We start from the raw sequence: 14,357 nt of genomic DNA, 5'->3' as shown, positions 1-14,357 counted from the left end.
AAGTAGACAGCTGGGAAAATAATTATGTTTAGAGAAAGCCTGGAGTGCTTCTGTAGAACCTAAGTGTAGCTTCACACTTCTGTACAATGAGAGTTTTTAAAACCTAATCATAGGGAAATGACCTTCTAAAGCCAACAATTTCAGGCATCTTAATTCCATAAGTATATAGCAATGCTCTCACTTCCATTTAGGTATCTAAATCTAAGGCAAAACCACTTTTCTTTTCATTGTTCCTTTTTCTTGAAACTTGCAATAAAATATAATCCTGTGAAATACTATCCTTGTGACTGAGTCTTGCAGAATATGTTGCTAGCAGAAATATGACTTGTCTAGGAGTGTTCAAAATAGTAGTAGGAATATTCCAGTACATTTTTGTGCAAGTTTTTTAGAATATTTTCAGGAGCCTGATCCCATAAACTGTTCTAGTCTTCCATCACTTCGGGCTTTTTTTTTTACCTTCTCAGATGTCTAGTTCTTCAGCAAGCAGCAAGTCATAAAGGGGATGCAGGTGGGGGCTACCCTTAAGCATTTACTTCTGGTAGGTTACTGGAGAGGAAACCAGGGCCTCCTGCGATTGTGGGCATAGCCAACCAATACATACAGAGAATTGTCTTCTTTCATCCTGCCCCCTTCACCCCCTTCACCATCACACCCCCTAAAAAAGAAAAAAGAAAGGGGGGGGGGGGGCGGGGGGAAGCTTGGCCTTGATGCTGAGAATTTCCCGGCAAAATGCTGTGGACTGACATAGCTGAGTTGATTGCTTTTGTGTAGCTGAAAACAGATGAACATTGGATGCACACATGCAAATTATTTTTGAAGTGGCTTTCCATGTGACTGATTGACTTTCCTTTGTTTGTTTCATTAGGTTGTTTTTGTTGTCCTTTTTTAAATTTATGAGCTTGCCAATATCTGAGAGTGATCACTGATGTGAAAGGAAGAGGAAAAATAATTGCACTTTTTTTAAAGCATGCTGTGTTTGTAGCTTAGGTGAGAGAAAGACAGAGAGCAGCTTGCTTTAATGTTGAAAGGCATATGGTGTCTGATGCTCTTGATCAAAACCTACATGTTTTATACGTAGCATTCCTAGTTTAAATGTCTGTAGCTAGCCAAGACTTGAAGCCCCTTAACCTGGAGATCAGAAACAGATACTGGACTTATAAATCGATCTCAATCTTGCAGTTGAAAGGCTATGGTGTACATATAACATTTATTTCATGCTCATAAAAAGGTGAAATACTTGGTAAGAAAAATAAAAACAGAAGAAATCTGTTGCTCAGAAAGGAATTACTAAAAACAAAGCAGAAAATTTTGGACATACTGAAATCAGAATGGCAGGGGAAAGCCATACAGTGGACGTGGTGAAATTTCTAAGCCAGTTCTTTGAAATCAAGAAATTAAGAGAAGAACCCAGTGGTTTTGTGCCCCTTTTTCAGTCTTTCCCCCATGTAAATGGAAACAGGTCATCTCTTATTCAGACTTATCTGCAAGTTAGCTGTTACCACATCCATTTTTATAACCTACCTGGGCTTGAAAGCTTCATTATTACTTTCAATCTCCCTTGTGTTTCTGGAGGCCAAATATTTTGGGGAGAAAGGAACAGGAGATTCATTCTTGTTTGTACAGAGACTTAGCTTTCTCCTAGTAGAGTCAGACTTGTGGCATACAAGATTTTTATCAATTTTTTAACTTCTTCTTATACCCTATTAAGAAAGATTGTACTGTCCTCCTTTTTGCTCTTGAGTTCACTTTCAGAATTGTAGTAGGCAACCTATTATAAAGTGAAATATTACAGGCTTGGCCTCTGAAATGAGGTGAAGGAGAGAAGTTGCTGTCTTCACATAAAAGGCGGTTTGAGCATATGCGATGCTATGAAAAAGTTGCAAAACCTCTTGTGTATGAAGGTGACAGAAAGTCACTGCATTTTTGAATATTTAAAGATCATTTACTCATTAGTAGTGAATATCAAGTAGAAGATCAGATTAACAAACCTGAGACCTTGCCACAGCTGGGCACTGAGTTAGGAAGCCTTTCAAAAGCAACAGTAGCAGTAACTGAGTGTACATTTTTTTGGCCTATTGCCTGTGTATCATTCAGAATTAAGAGTGATGCCAGAAAATTCTCAGCATATTAAGCCACCAAATGCATTTGATAGTCAACTGCAGTATTCCCTCCTATCATCCAAGACTGATTAAATCCTGAGGATTTTAGGCAGTTGTATGCATTTAAAGCACTATGATGGATTACAATATTTAGCCCAATAGTTTGGGATTTCTTTGTAAGCGCAGGGGTGCTTGTGTTGCCATCCTAATACGTGTTGGTACCACAGGTCTTTTATGGAGGCCTTATGGATCAGCTGTACAGCGGTGGTGGTAGTGCAGAGCATCTGAGCTGAGCCTGCCGTGCTGAACGGCTGCACATGTTGGCCGAGATGGCAGCCTCATCAGCAAAACCATGTGCCTTTCACCTCTCCATCAGTGCTGGTGTCACACAGAAGACCAAAACTGGGTCCTCTCCTCTGGGTGTTAGATCCTGAAAGGCAACGTCATGGCCACTGTCTGCTTTCAGGTGCCAGAAGGAGATAAAACCTCAAAGACAAAAACTATCAACAGTCATCTAAACATGAGCTGGAGCATCATGTGTCAACTGTCTCTGTCCTGTCCTTTGTGAAAACAGACAGCTCTGTGCACAATTCCTGTAGAAGTGGCTTTTCCTTCCATTCACAACACTACTTTAGCAACAGAACAAACAAACGCAGCAGTCAGTGTAGACAATTCCAGGTCAGTTCAACACTTGGTTGTCCTCTGTGCATGCAACTGTATGCAAGTTAGTGCACAGCGAGCCTCTGACTAAGGTGTCTCCTGGGTGAGAAAGTCCTAAGGAGCTCTCTCCTTTCCATGTCCATATGAACTGAGTGCATTTTGAGCTAACTGGAGCTTCTTTCAAAATAAAAATTGATCTGTTGGCGGCAGCGTGGAGCAAGCATGTTCGGAGTGTTATTCAGATGTCAAAATATGGTATTGCTGGTGGGGATTCTTTTTCCATTCCTGTGCAAAAGGAGGAGCTCCAGTCTGGCATCTTGCTGGTTTTCTCGCTGCACTGCTAATGTTGACTTTTTTGGGTGTTTTAGCATTTCTGATTTCTTACTCATTGGGACGTTCCAGAGTCCCTGATTCTTTCTTTTTTGATTTTAAGGGGAGGGAGATGGAGAAACAGGTAGCTTCTTGTCCTTATAGTTTTCTGAATAAAATGTTCTCTTTTGTTATGTTGAAATCTTTTTATTGCTGACATGTTATAATTTTCTTCTTTTAGTGATGATAAGGTAGTAGAAGAACAACCAGAAGAAGATGAGGAGCTAACCGTTGTGGAAGATGAAGATGCTGATGACGATGATGATGATGGTGATGAAATTGAAGAAGAGACAGAGGAAGAGTATGAGGAGGCAACTGAAAGAACTACGAGTATTGCAACCACTACCACCACAACTACAGAGTCTGTGGAAGAGGTTGTCAGAGGTAAATTCATGGGCGTTTAGCTTGGGGCTGGAAAACTGATCCTGCTGCTTTGCATGTTTGCCCTTTACAACAAAAAATGTTCCAAACAGCAAAATATCCTAAGTTGCAGCATCGTTATGCTTTGGCTTTGGTAATTTGCACGTTGAATCCCCTCCCCTTTCCCATTACAAATAGTCTTTGGGGGTGTCTGTCTATGAAGTGTGGTCGTTGTGTATGATGTGGATGGAAGCAGAAAGGTTGGGTTTATTTTAAAGTAATATTAAATAAAATTTGACTGCCATATGTAGCAAATAACACAGGAAAAGTATGTGTGTGGGTTACCATGTGCACGTGTTGCAGAACGATAGGGAGTGTCAATTCAAAGCAGGAGGTAGCACTAGCTAGTTTGGTCTCTTATATTAAGAGCAGTGCTTAGTCACTTTTGTGTGATTTCTGTTAGATACCTGTTTCCAGTATTTCTCCATAAGCTAGTAATTCAGTAAAATTAGGTGAATTTAGAAATTACTATGCAGAAAAGTGAACCTAACTAATGGGGGGGGGAGGGATGGGCAGAAATAGGAATGCATTGCCCAAAAAAGAAAATATAGAGTGAGAAAGAACTCTTCCTTTCCAAAATTTGTTTTTCATGATGTTTTGTAGTTATTAACATAACTGCATTTTAAATTTTGAATTTTACCCTAGTCCACAGCCAACATAGCAACATAATATTTTTAAATGCCACATTTCTCCTATGATACATATTTGAATGAATTATCCTTATATTTCTGTTCTAATAAGTACAATTGCATATGGTGTAAATCTCATGAAGATAGATGACGATTTTTCTACAGTGCTTACATCTTTACCAATAAGTGCTGGAGATGATGGCAGAAAATGAGATTAAATGCTACAGTTGAAAAGAAAGGAGTTGGGACGTGCAGGAGGCAGAGGAAGAATGGCAGCGATTAGGGTGGTTGTGAAACAAGGCAGAAAACATCTGGCCTGGCTCCTTTCCTCTCCCCTTGCTTTCCCACCCCCTGCCTCTGGGGATGCTTGGGACTGAAGTGCCAGTGGAGTACCCCCCATTTTGCATGTGGCAGCGTCCTTTTCTCTGGAACTGTGGTGCTGATGTTTGGCAGAGCAGGTCTGGAGCAGAGGGCTGCCGGCTACGGTTCATCACACGGGCCGGGGACAGAAGGGTGCCCAGGGGATGCTTTGGAAAAAACAGTTTTACTTCATTTAGGTTTATCTGTTCAGTCTACGTGCAGATAAGCTCGCTAATGAAAAGTGCTAATGCTTTGCTACAATCACTTGCAAATGTTTCTTTGTAAGGCTGGCAACGCCGTCTTGTGCGTTTCTGTCTTACATAACTGCACCGAGTGCTTTGCTCAGTTATTGGAGAGCCATTTCAGTGAGGAGGGGGTGGGAGGAGATTATGTTTAAATCTTTAAACCAATTAAATATATTTCCATATGTGAGCTTTCACCACCTGGGGATAAAACGCCCTGTTCTCGCTGGTAAATGAATATTGAGAGAGGAAAAAAAAAAAAAAGAACACTTGACTTTAATGGGATTTTGGATGAGTGGAATTGAGGACAAATTAGGTAGAGCGTGTTTCTTTACTGAGGTTGACATTTCAAAGAGGTTAAGATGTTTCGCCTTCAGGAAAATAGTGTGTAATGATATGAATGTGAAATACAAAAGAGATGAGGCAAACTATTGAAGCCACCTTTTAAAAATCCTTTAGAAATGTGTACACTTTCTAGCCGATAATGAAACGCTGTTGTCCTGTTTTTCCCAAGTCTAAAATTTCCTACCTTGGGTGACTATGAGTAAAATATGTGTTGCTGCAAGTGAGGTGAGGGCAATCTGTTACCAACACAAGTTTTCAGCGCAGTTCTGCCACAGCCCTTTGGGCTTTCTGACCTCCAGCCGTCCTGGGGCACGGAGGTGTCGAGCCTCTCCCTGACTGTGCGTAACTGGTATCTGGCAGAGCTGCACTATGCAAAATGCTTGCTTGTGTGTAAATGTAGAAATGTCCAAATAACTTAAAGCCTTGGCCCTTGCTTTTACTTCCCTTGCTGCCCTTGAGAGAAGGGTTCCTGCAGGGCCCCTGTCTCCCTGATGCAGTCAGCAGATCCAGCACAGGAACTGCTGTGGTGAGCATCTGCTGTTGTATTACTGTTGCAAACAGAAAGGTTTGTCTCTGTCAGTGCAAATGAAAGAGGCAGAGGTGCCTTGTAGACAATGTACGTATTAAGAAGTGGTCCATCCTGTGGAGACATCTTGAAAGCCTTTCCAGATGGGGTTAAGTGTCGGAGCTTTATTCTCATGGACATGAGCTCTGCTCAGGCTACTTTTCCCAAGCGTTACCAAGTGCAGTTCATAAAACATATCCTAGGATGCTCTTCACAGGCCTTTTACAGCCAGTTTTATGTATGCTTTATGAAGCTGTAACTAAAATTATGTCATTAGCATTAAAGAGCACAGAGAGTGGGTTTGTCCAATTTGAGAGGAGTTGCTTTTTGTAAGTGAAACCAACAAAGAGCAACTGTTCTAAAACCATAAATTAGGATCTAATTGTGGGCTGGTACTGAGCCCTTTCTCCCCCAAGTCAATTGAATGATTGCCATCAACCATAAATAATTGAAAATCGTCAATGTAATGTTATACTTTAAAGACACTTGAGCTATTGTAGAATCAATTTGTCAGGCAATTTTATTTCTATGCATATTTTAATGAATCGTGATCAAAATAGCAATAGCAGAACTACTTGCAAACTTATTTCCAGTGTAAAGGAAGTTAGTCTTGCCTAGAGAATGGGAGAGGTCATTGGCAGGAGGACAGTCTTTTCATTCAGTTTCTGCAGCAACCGTATTTTTGTAAGCTATAGTGCTTATTCAGAAATGTGAATCAATTTTTCCTAGCATGGTACTTGCCAGTATTCACTTTCCTGCCTTTTGTGAAGAACTATCTCTACTCTCAGTTCACATGGAGCAGGGCTGCAAAGCCAGTTTAAACTTTCAGATACGCTCTTGCTGGAGTTGAGGTGTTAAATCCAGCCAGTTGCGGGTCAGAGGTTGCAGGGAGGCAAAGAGTGAAATTAATGTCAGGTTGACATTTTTCACCTTTGGTGACTGGGAGATTTTTATCACTGAATTTGTGCTGAAGAAAGTGTGGCTCGGCTATGAAGCCCTGCAGAAAAACTGTGGCTCTTGACTTTGGTCTCTATATGGAGCAAGGGAGGTGACTCTCTGCTGGCCAGGATTTAAGGAATGGAGCGGTTTGACTTCTTCTGTCATCGTCGCCTCTGGGGTGTTGCTGAGCTGCTCCCGAGGCATCCAGGCTCCAGGTGATCCTTCCAGCGCCTGACCGAAGCAAGCAGGAGCGCTGCTCCCCCGTCATGTGCAATTGTTTGTGATTTTGTTTCTGCTCTCCTTCAGCACAGTAGGTGACAAGAAAAATTGCTCTCTCTTGGCGTACAACAAAGAATAAGCAATTTCAGCTTAGTGCTTCCCGTCAACATAGCAGTCAATCAGGTCTCATTTAAAGGAGAGCAGCCCGGTCAGCACGGCAGCCTGGCAGAAAACAGCTGGCAGCTTCTTTGCATACCTGTCAGCAGATGCGGGGCATTCAGCAGCATTCAGCTTGACCTGCCTCGTCTAGCGTATAATGTTGCCCTTTAGCAATTGGTTTTGCTTTCTCTAATTCAACTGGATTCCTTTAAACAGTTAGGAAAGAATTTAACTGTGTTTACAATCTGCAGTTGCAAGCGAGAGACCGTATGCTGGTTTCCTAGCAAGAGAAAAGTAGCCTGATGTTTGTATGATAGCTCTTAGCTTTATTGATCTAGCATGGGGTTTTTTTTCTGAAGGTTTTTATGTCTAAAAGATTTTAAATCCATTCAGTGACAGCTACCATCTATTCTAAGGCAAGGGAGGTTAACCCTAATTGCTAGACCTATCAGCTGTAAATTTTGGGATAATATTAGTAGCACGTGCTAAATTAATTGGGCTTTTTTCACCCTCCATAGCTTTGCCCCACTTTCTTCTTTGAAAGGTTATTATCTTTCTTTTGAAGTACTAGTTCCTTTTCTTCATTTGCTTCAAGATTATACAGTATGCTTTAGTTGGAAAGTGATAACGTGATTGTATTCCATAGTAAGAAAACATCGATAGGTTGCTATATGAATAGTACACATTATGATAACTCTACTGGCTTTTTGTTCGGAGATCTTCATTAAGAATGATAATCTACTCTAACCTATGAACAAGAGCTGATAAAATTAACCTAATAGATTTGCATTTAAAAAAGTGATAGCTTTTAATTAGACATTATAATTGAAAGCACAGCTATTCCACCGTAATATAATATTTCAAGTTATGTTGCAATTGGAAAAAAATCTTTTTTATGATCTAGTGATCTCGTTGATGGAAAAGCAATATTTTATTACTATTTGGGGTCAAGGGCAAAAGTACTGAAATACTAAACACAGCAATACTGTTGTTTTACCTAAGGTTGGAGGGTGGAGAGTGGTTCCATTTGAAATATGTCCTGCCAGAAGAAATCCTCCAAGAATCTGTTTCCCTAGAGAAAAATGTCATTTTACTATATTGAAGCAATAATTAATTGAATATTTTGTTTTGCTGTGTAAAAAGACTGGAATGCACCTTTGGGGTAATCCTCATTCACTGTCTTGCCATGTTAGCATAATCATGATGTTATGTGGAAATGATGCCTTTTTTAAAATACACATAAATTCATGAAATTTTATTGACCTACATTTAAAATCAAGCTGGGCTTTTTGTTTGGGTTCTGGCCATCAGTAGTAACTATATGGCACCTTGGTTCAAAATGTAGTTGTGTTGTGCACAGGTAAATAGAAAATGTATTTTCACATATTTGTTCCACTTCAGAATTGCAAAGCTTTGTATTCTAGCCAAGTATACATTAAGTTTTTTTTCTATTCCAAATATCCCCCTCCAGTAGCTTAAGAATAAACATTAGAGAGAGAAATTCAATCTTAATTGCACAGGATGGAAATTACAATTTTTAGGGTATTTAACAGTTTTAGAAGAGCTGTTCTTCAATATTGCATTTAGAAGTCATCATTTTGCTTTTTTCCTTTGACTTCCTCTGTAGAAAGTATTTTAGCAATTGTGTAGCTTGTGCACCAACTTTATTCCTAGAGTATGTGCCAGCTTCACAGCTGTCTTCTCCTAATTCCAAAAACCTCTTCTGAAATGAACTTCTGTCTCTGAATACTCAAACTAAGATTTGGCTGCCTCTTCTAACCATATATTCAGAATGAGGAAGTTTTGTTTCAGTGAAATTATCTTTAAATATTCCCTTTTGATTAATTCATTGAGCAAAACAATATCGTGCTTTTTTGGAACACAAACAGTATAACTAAAAGAAAAACAGAGTGCGTTTACTCTTGTCTAATTTTTCTCAGCTAGTTAAAAAATGGAGGAGACTAATATAGATACATTTGTATTAATATCCACAAACTGTAGCTCTCAGTTCCTAAAAACACGGCAGCCAAAATTACTCCAGTTGTAATATTATATATACTAGTGCATGATAAAGTGGAGCATATACCTCATGATATATATTTGAGGGTTTTATTCTTGTGACCTCTCTTACATTAATTGATTGCTCTGTTCTTTAGTGAAATATAAATGGTAAAATATAAGATTGTGATCCCATATCCTTAAGCAGCTAAGTGTTTTAGGTCCTTGTTTAAGACTTGTTCGGGTCCCGATGATGATGATACGCAGTTTGAACTGACAGCAACACAGACAAAGCAGACACGTACCAGTGCTAGTGAGTTGGTTCATACCACCAGTATGATTTATTTGTATGTACTTGACAATACCGACTTCAAACCTGAAGAGCTGGTAGTTGAGAAAGAGGCATCAATACAATATGTTTTCCATTACAGTGGTTAAATTAAAGAACTGGTAGTATTTATAAGCCAGCATGGTGGTATCTTTCTACTGTAGCAGTAAGGTAAAGAGTTTTTTCAGAGCTATAAACTAAACATAGGACCCAGCTTCCACGACAGGTCGGAGTTTGTAGTCTAATTCCTCCTGTTTGTCCTTTTTTTCTTAAATCTCTTCAAATACAATTTCTGGTTTAAGGTTTGGGACAGACTATGCCAGCATTTAAATGAGCTTAGTTCTTATGATCATGTAAATAAATTCAAATCCTGAAGAAGATACCGAGTAACCTTGATGTTTACAGCGATAGAAGTATGTAAATGTAGCTTTAATTTTTTTTCCCCCATTAGAAGTTTAAATTTTATTTCAGATTCCTCAGTTGAAAATGTTGGTGTTCACAGAGTAAGTGTTAGTCCCATGTGGAAAAAAAAAAAGCATGGAGTTGAGATTTTGAAATAAAGCAATTATAATTTCACTTTGATTTAAAATTGGTTTTCTTCAAGGAACAGAAGAAAACAATTTATGTGGTAATGAAAAATTTTAAAATGCCATTCAGAACCATATTTTATATTTCCCTCTGTAAAAACTGATCATCAAAAGTACATAAAATGTTTGCACATAAATTCTAATTAGCTCTACTTACAGCATTTTGGTAAATGAGTGTTTATGGAAGTACTTTGTGTAAAGCCACTATAAATCAATGTCCTCATACTTGAAGACTGTGTATTTCCTAGGGTGCTGAAGTCTGTGCTTTTTCAAAGAAAAAATAACACAGTCAGTGCTGATGTTTAGTGTAACTGATTAGTTTTCAGTATATCACTTTAACTATTAATTTAAAAGCAAATCAAAAAGCTTTGCCACAGTACTGTCCTTCAGGGAATGATCTACCTGCTTGGTTAGAAACAGCTCTTTTTGCATCGAGAGGCTGGAATAAGCATAAGAAGCTTGGAATGAAGAAAATTGAATTATACTTTCCTGATTATCTCAAAAATAATTTGCCATATCTGAGGTTTCAGAGAAGGAAGGTACTGGCAACTGTAATCTTTGGTTTAGGGCCCAGAGAAGATGAGAGAAATTTTACTGTTGAAGAAGGATGGTTTGAAAACTGTAAGCATCTGAAAACAGAATTTAGACTGCTTATGAACCTGAGTTGTGGCAAAGGCTTGTCCTCTTTAATTTTATCCAGTTTCATGGAGCCAAAGGCAAAAATGCATCTTTGGAGGGGGTAGAGTGAGCAAGTTCCTTAAACAAAGCAAAACTCCCCATTAATGCTGTACTGGATACATATTATTTGTAATATCAAGTAAAATTGAATTACATAGTGGCAAAAAGTAACTAATCTTTTAATCAGTTTTCAGCAACAAGTTTAATATATGAAGCAAAGACAGCTTTTAATTTTTTGATGAATCCTTTAGCGGTGTATGCTGCCTGCCTGCCTGCTGGTAATATCTGTGAAAATACCATGGCTCATCCATCATAGGCATTGATTGCTACACTCGGTAGCAGTGGAAGGGGAAATGGTATTTGGATTAGTAGCCCAAGAAAACCTGTTGAATTTCCCATGTCTGCACTTCATTTCCCCATCTTCTCAGATGAGGTGGTACAGCAAAGGATTAAATGCAGTGGCTTTTTTCTGTAAGGAGAAGTGATGGGGTTATGGAGAGGCATGGGAGGAGCAACTGGCCCACCAACGGGAGCGATGGGACCATTTCCCAGGCATTGAAGCCCGTTTAAAAATGTACCTTCGTCCCGAAGCAGGGGTGAAGGAAGGCTACTCTGAGCCCTCCACACAGAACAGGTGGTGGTGGACAGTGATGGTGACACTGGGAAAGGGATGACAGCAGCGAAAAGTTTCCTAGACTGGACCAGCAACACGCTTCCCTCAAACAGAGCAATTGTGAAACAGTGACCCAGAGCATTTTTCTCCTCTCTTGTTTAATCTTCATTTAGGTCATAAACTGTTTGCACAGTAGACCATTTCTCTCTGCGATGAAATAATTACCATTTAGGTCTCACCAGTAGCAGTACAGTTGGCTGTGCAGGCTGGAGGGAAGGATGTCCCTCCACTGCCCTGTGCTGTCACCACCAGCCTGGTGGAAGACGACAGGTCAGGCAGGAGGCCGGCCCCTGGCCACAACACTGGCCTGCAGTGCTTCAGGCTTGCTCTTTTTAATATGGTACCCTGTGTTTTCCTGAATGCTTGTACAAGTGCATCCTCATGTGTATAAATGTCTTCAGTTTCCAGAAAGCCAAATTTCTTGTTATCACTGGCATCAGTTATTTGATGGGCAATTACCTTTGCTTTTGCACATGCAAAAAAAAAAAATCTCTGCTGCTATTTCTGTGAGAGAGGTACCTATAGGAAATGTCAGATAAAATCTGTGAGCTGTTCCCATCCTGATAACACTTTAACAGTGCAAAATGAAATAAATCAGACTTTATAGCAGAACTAGTGTTTTGAGGGAAACCTGGAAGGTGCTTACTGTGTGGGTAGAGGTCAGCCCATAGTCAATATTAACTAAGAAAGACTGAGTTGTTGAGACCTCTGTGGTTTTTGAAATGACATTTCCCATCAGCAAAAATTCTCTTGATTATACCTGTCTCTTTAATGTCAAGAGTCACTATTCATTTTTAATTGACATGTGGCAGCTCTTCCAAGGCTGTGCAAAGTTAGCTTTGTGTGAAGATTTGACTGTATAATTGGACGGCGGGGCTGGATTTGATTTTAAAATAAGTCAGAAGAAACACTTGCATACTAAATATGGTCTATAATTAATCATATGGTAGTATACAATGAATTGTAATTAATGTGTTGTACAATTAAATATACTTATTTTGTTTTTTCTTAAAGTAAAAAAACTAGTATTCCTTCACCCCCTGCTATTCCTTTCCCCCTAATTGCTTGGTACAGAATTGTGACATTTGTAGCACATCCTTGATGGTTGCATACACTTGGATCTGTTTCTCTTAGACCAAATGTATGCTCCTTAAAATTGATTCTTGACAATATTTATGGATACGATATGTGAATATGTTAAACACATGTAAAATTATACCTATATTTTGTATTTAAGGAAATGTAGGTATACACTGACTGCCAATGAAAACTGGACATAAAATCTATTTATAAATAGTGGTGCTCCTGGGGGGAGTGAAGTGATGGATCAGGGCAGGCTCTGAAAAGTGGGATTCTTTGTAGCCAACATCTGAGAGGTGATGAGCATGCAGGGGATTTTCAGTGCTAATGCGCTGGTATTTCTTCATACCTTTCAACCCTTAGGGATCTGCCTTCCACAAAATTCAAATATATGCAGAGAATTTAGAAGCATCTAGTTGAATGTACCAGTTTGTCTGCCAATGCAGTGTGTGGGATGAAAGCAAATGAGGGGCATACTGGTGTTTAACGTTATGGAGGTTTGAAACGACTTACGTGGCACGGTGAAGGATAAAACTGGTTTTGTCTGTTTGGAACATTATTGGTAAAGGGCTATATGTTTACATGTGTAATTGGCTGAATTCCAAATTGCAGGCAGAGTTTGCTTTGTCTTCCTTTAATTTGTGTGGTTTGGTTCTTCCCTCAGGTTTTCATGTGTTGCAGGATGTAGGCAGAGACTGTGGCAGCTCACAATGAACACGAATGCAAACCGTTTTAATTTTTTTCCTGTGTATATTCACTGGGGATGAGATTTCCTCCCCTGGATGGGTTAAAGCTGTGGCAGTAATTTTATATATGTGAGCCCTCAAACTGTGAATTAAAAACCCTGTGCTGGGCAGCTCGTAAGATGGAGTTTCTTCAGCAGTGACTATATATAAATAGGTGTCTGAAGAGAATTTGTTTCCCTTTATAACTCATAAATATTTTGTTTTTTCTTTTGTATAAGCTAGGAAACCTTCTCAATTTGGTCAGGGAGGGGGTATATAGCTAAAAAACCACAAGAAGAAATGTGGCTCCTACTGCTTTCAGATGTTGCCTGTCCAGACAGGTACCACCGAGTGGGTGGCTTGGGCAGGAGTCTGCCTGGGGCCGTTGGCAGACCCCACGGACAGCCAGTGGTTGTACCCCTCTGGCCTGGAAGCAGCTGAAACTTCACACTTGTACCATTGCCACCATGCTGGAGCTTGTTTCAGGGCAACACCCCTCACTGCATGTGGATAAAGTAGCTAAAAACATAAAAATATAGGCAGGCTAAGGAGACTTAGTGGCACGAATCTAAGTCAGATCAAAATTTACCTTCGTTGTCTCCAGGGTGGTTTTCCTGGGAAGGGTTTCCCGTTCCCCAAAACACCTCCTTGGTGCATCTCCTTCCTCGCTCGCGTGCGTGGACGTTGAGAGGCACCTAATTAAGAAACTGAGGCAATACCATTTACATGCTAAATGTGGTTCCTCCGGGTCTCCTGTGACTAGAGGTGTGCTCTGAGCAAGCCGAGACTGGTCCCTGCCGCGCGATGATCTCCCGCTGGTACTTTGACGTGGCCGAAGGAAAGTGCGCGCCCTTCTTTTACGGCGGCTGCGGCGGGAACCGGAACAACTTTGATTCAGAGGAGTACTGCATGGCGGTCTGTGGCAGCGTCAGTAAGTGCCCCTCCACGCCTCCCACCGCTTGGGAGCGGGCCTGGGCTCACGCTAACCCCCGGCCGCGGTCTGTCCAACGCCTCCGCTCACCGCTAGATCCTCATCAGCCTCTCCTAACCCGGCATGGTAGTGGGCGACTTCTTGGTGCTGTAGATGGGGGTCTGCAAGTAGGTAGCTAAAAACCTAACACTTCCTTAGATGAGGCCTTCGCACTCACCTCTTAATTTTCTGTCAAAGCTTACTGACGTTTTGTGTGTCTCTGTGTGTGCATGTACAATGCATGTGCAGGAAAAAACACAAACTTTAGGGAAGCCTCAGGTAAGTTTAAAAATACCTCATAGTTTTTACAGT

General features: G+C 40.3%; 1 protein-coding gene across 4 annotated transcripts in view; it reads left to right on the top strand.

Moving 5' to 3' along the window:
- The window catches only part of APP (amyloid beta precursor protein), a 224,362-nt gene that overhangs the window by 124,066 nt on the left and 85,939 nt on the right, over nt 1-14,357 (top strand). For 2 of the 4 annotated variants that reach the window (XM_087755993.1, XM_087755992.1), the window contains exons 6-7: nt 3,310-3,512; nt 13,839-14,006. In XM_087755993.1, the coding sequence (XP_087612119.1) occupies nt 3,310-3,512; nt 13,839-14,006 (371 nt within the window). The remainder of the gene's footprint in view (nt 1-3,309; nt 3,513-13,838; nt 14,007-14,357) is intronic. The other 2 variants (XM_087755995.1, XM_087755994.1) reach the window with 1 other exon arrangement.

The sequence above is a fragment of the Nipponia nippon genome, unplaced genomic scaffold (assembly GCF_047370975.1).
Source record: "Nipponia nippon isolate SJK-2023a ecotype South Korea unplaced genomic scaffold, ASM4737097v1 scaffold_2, whole genome shotgun sequence".
In the NCBI taxonomy this organism is placed as follows: domain Eukaryota; kingdom Metazoa; phylum Chordata; class Aves; order Pelecaniformes; family Threskiornithidae; genus Nipponia; species Nipponia nippon.
Note: the sequence above shows the minus strand (reverse complement) of the source record. Positions and strands in the feature narration are given on the sequence as shown.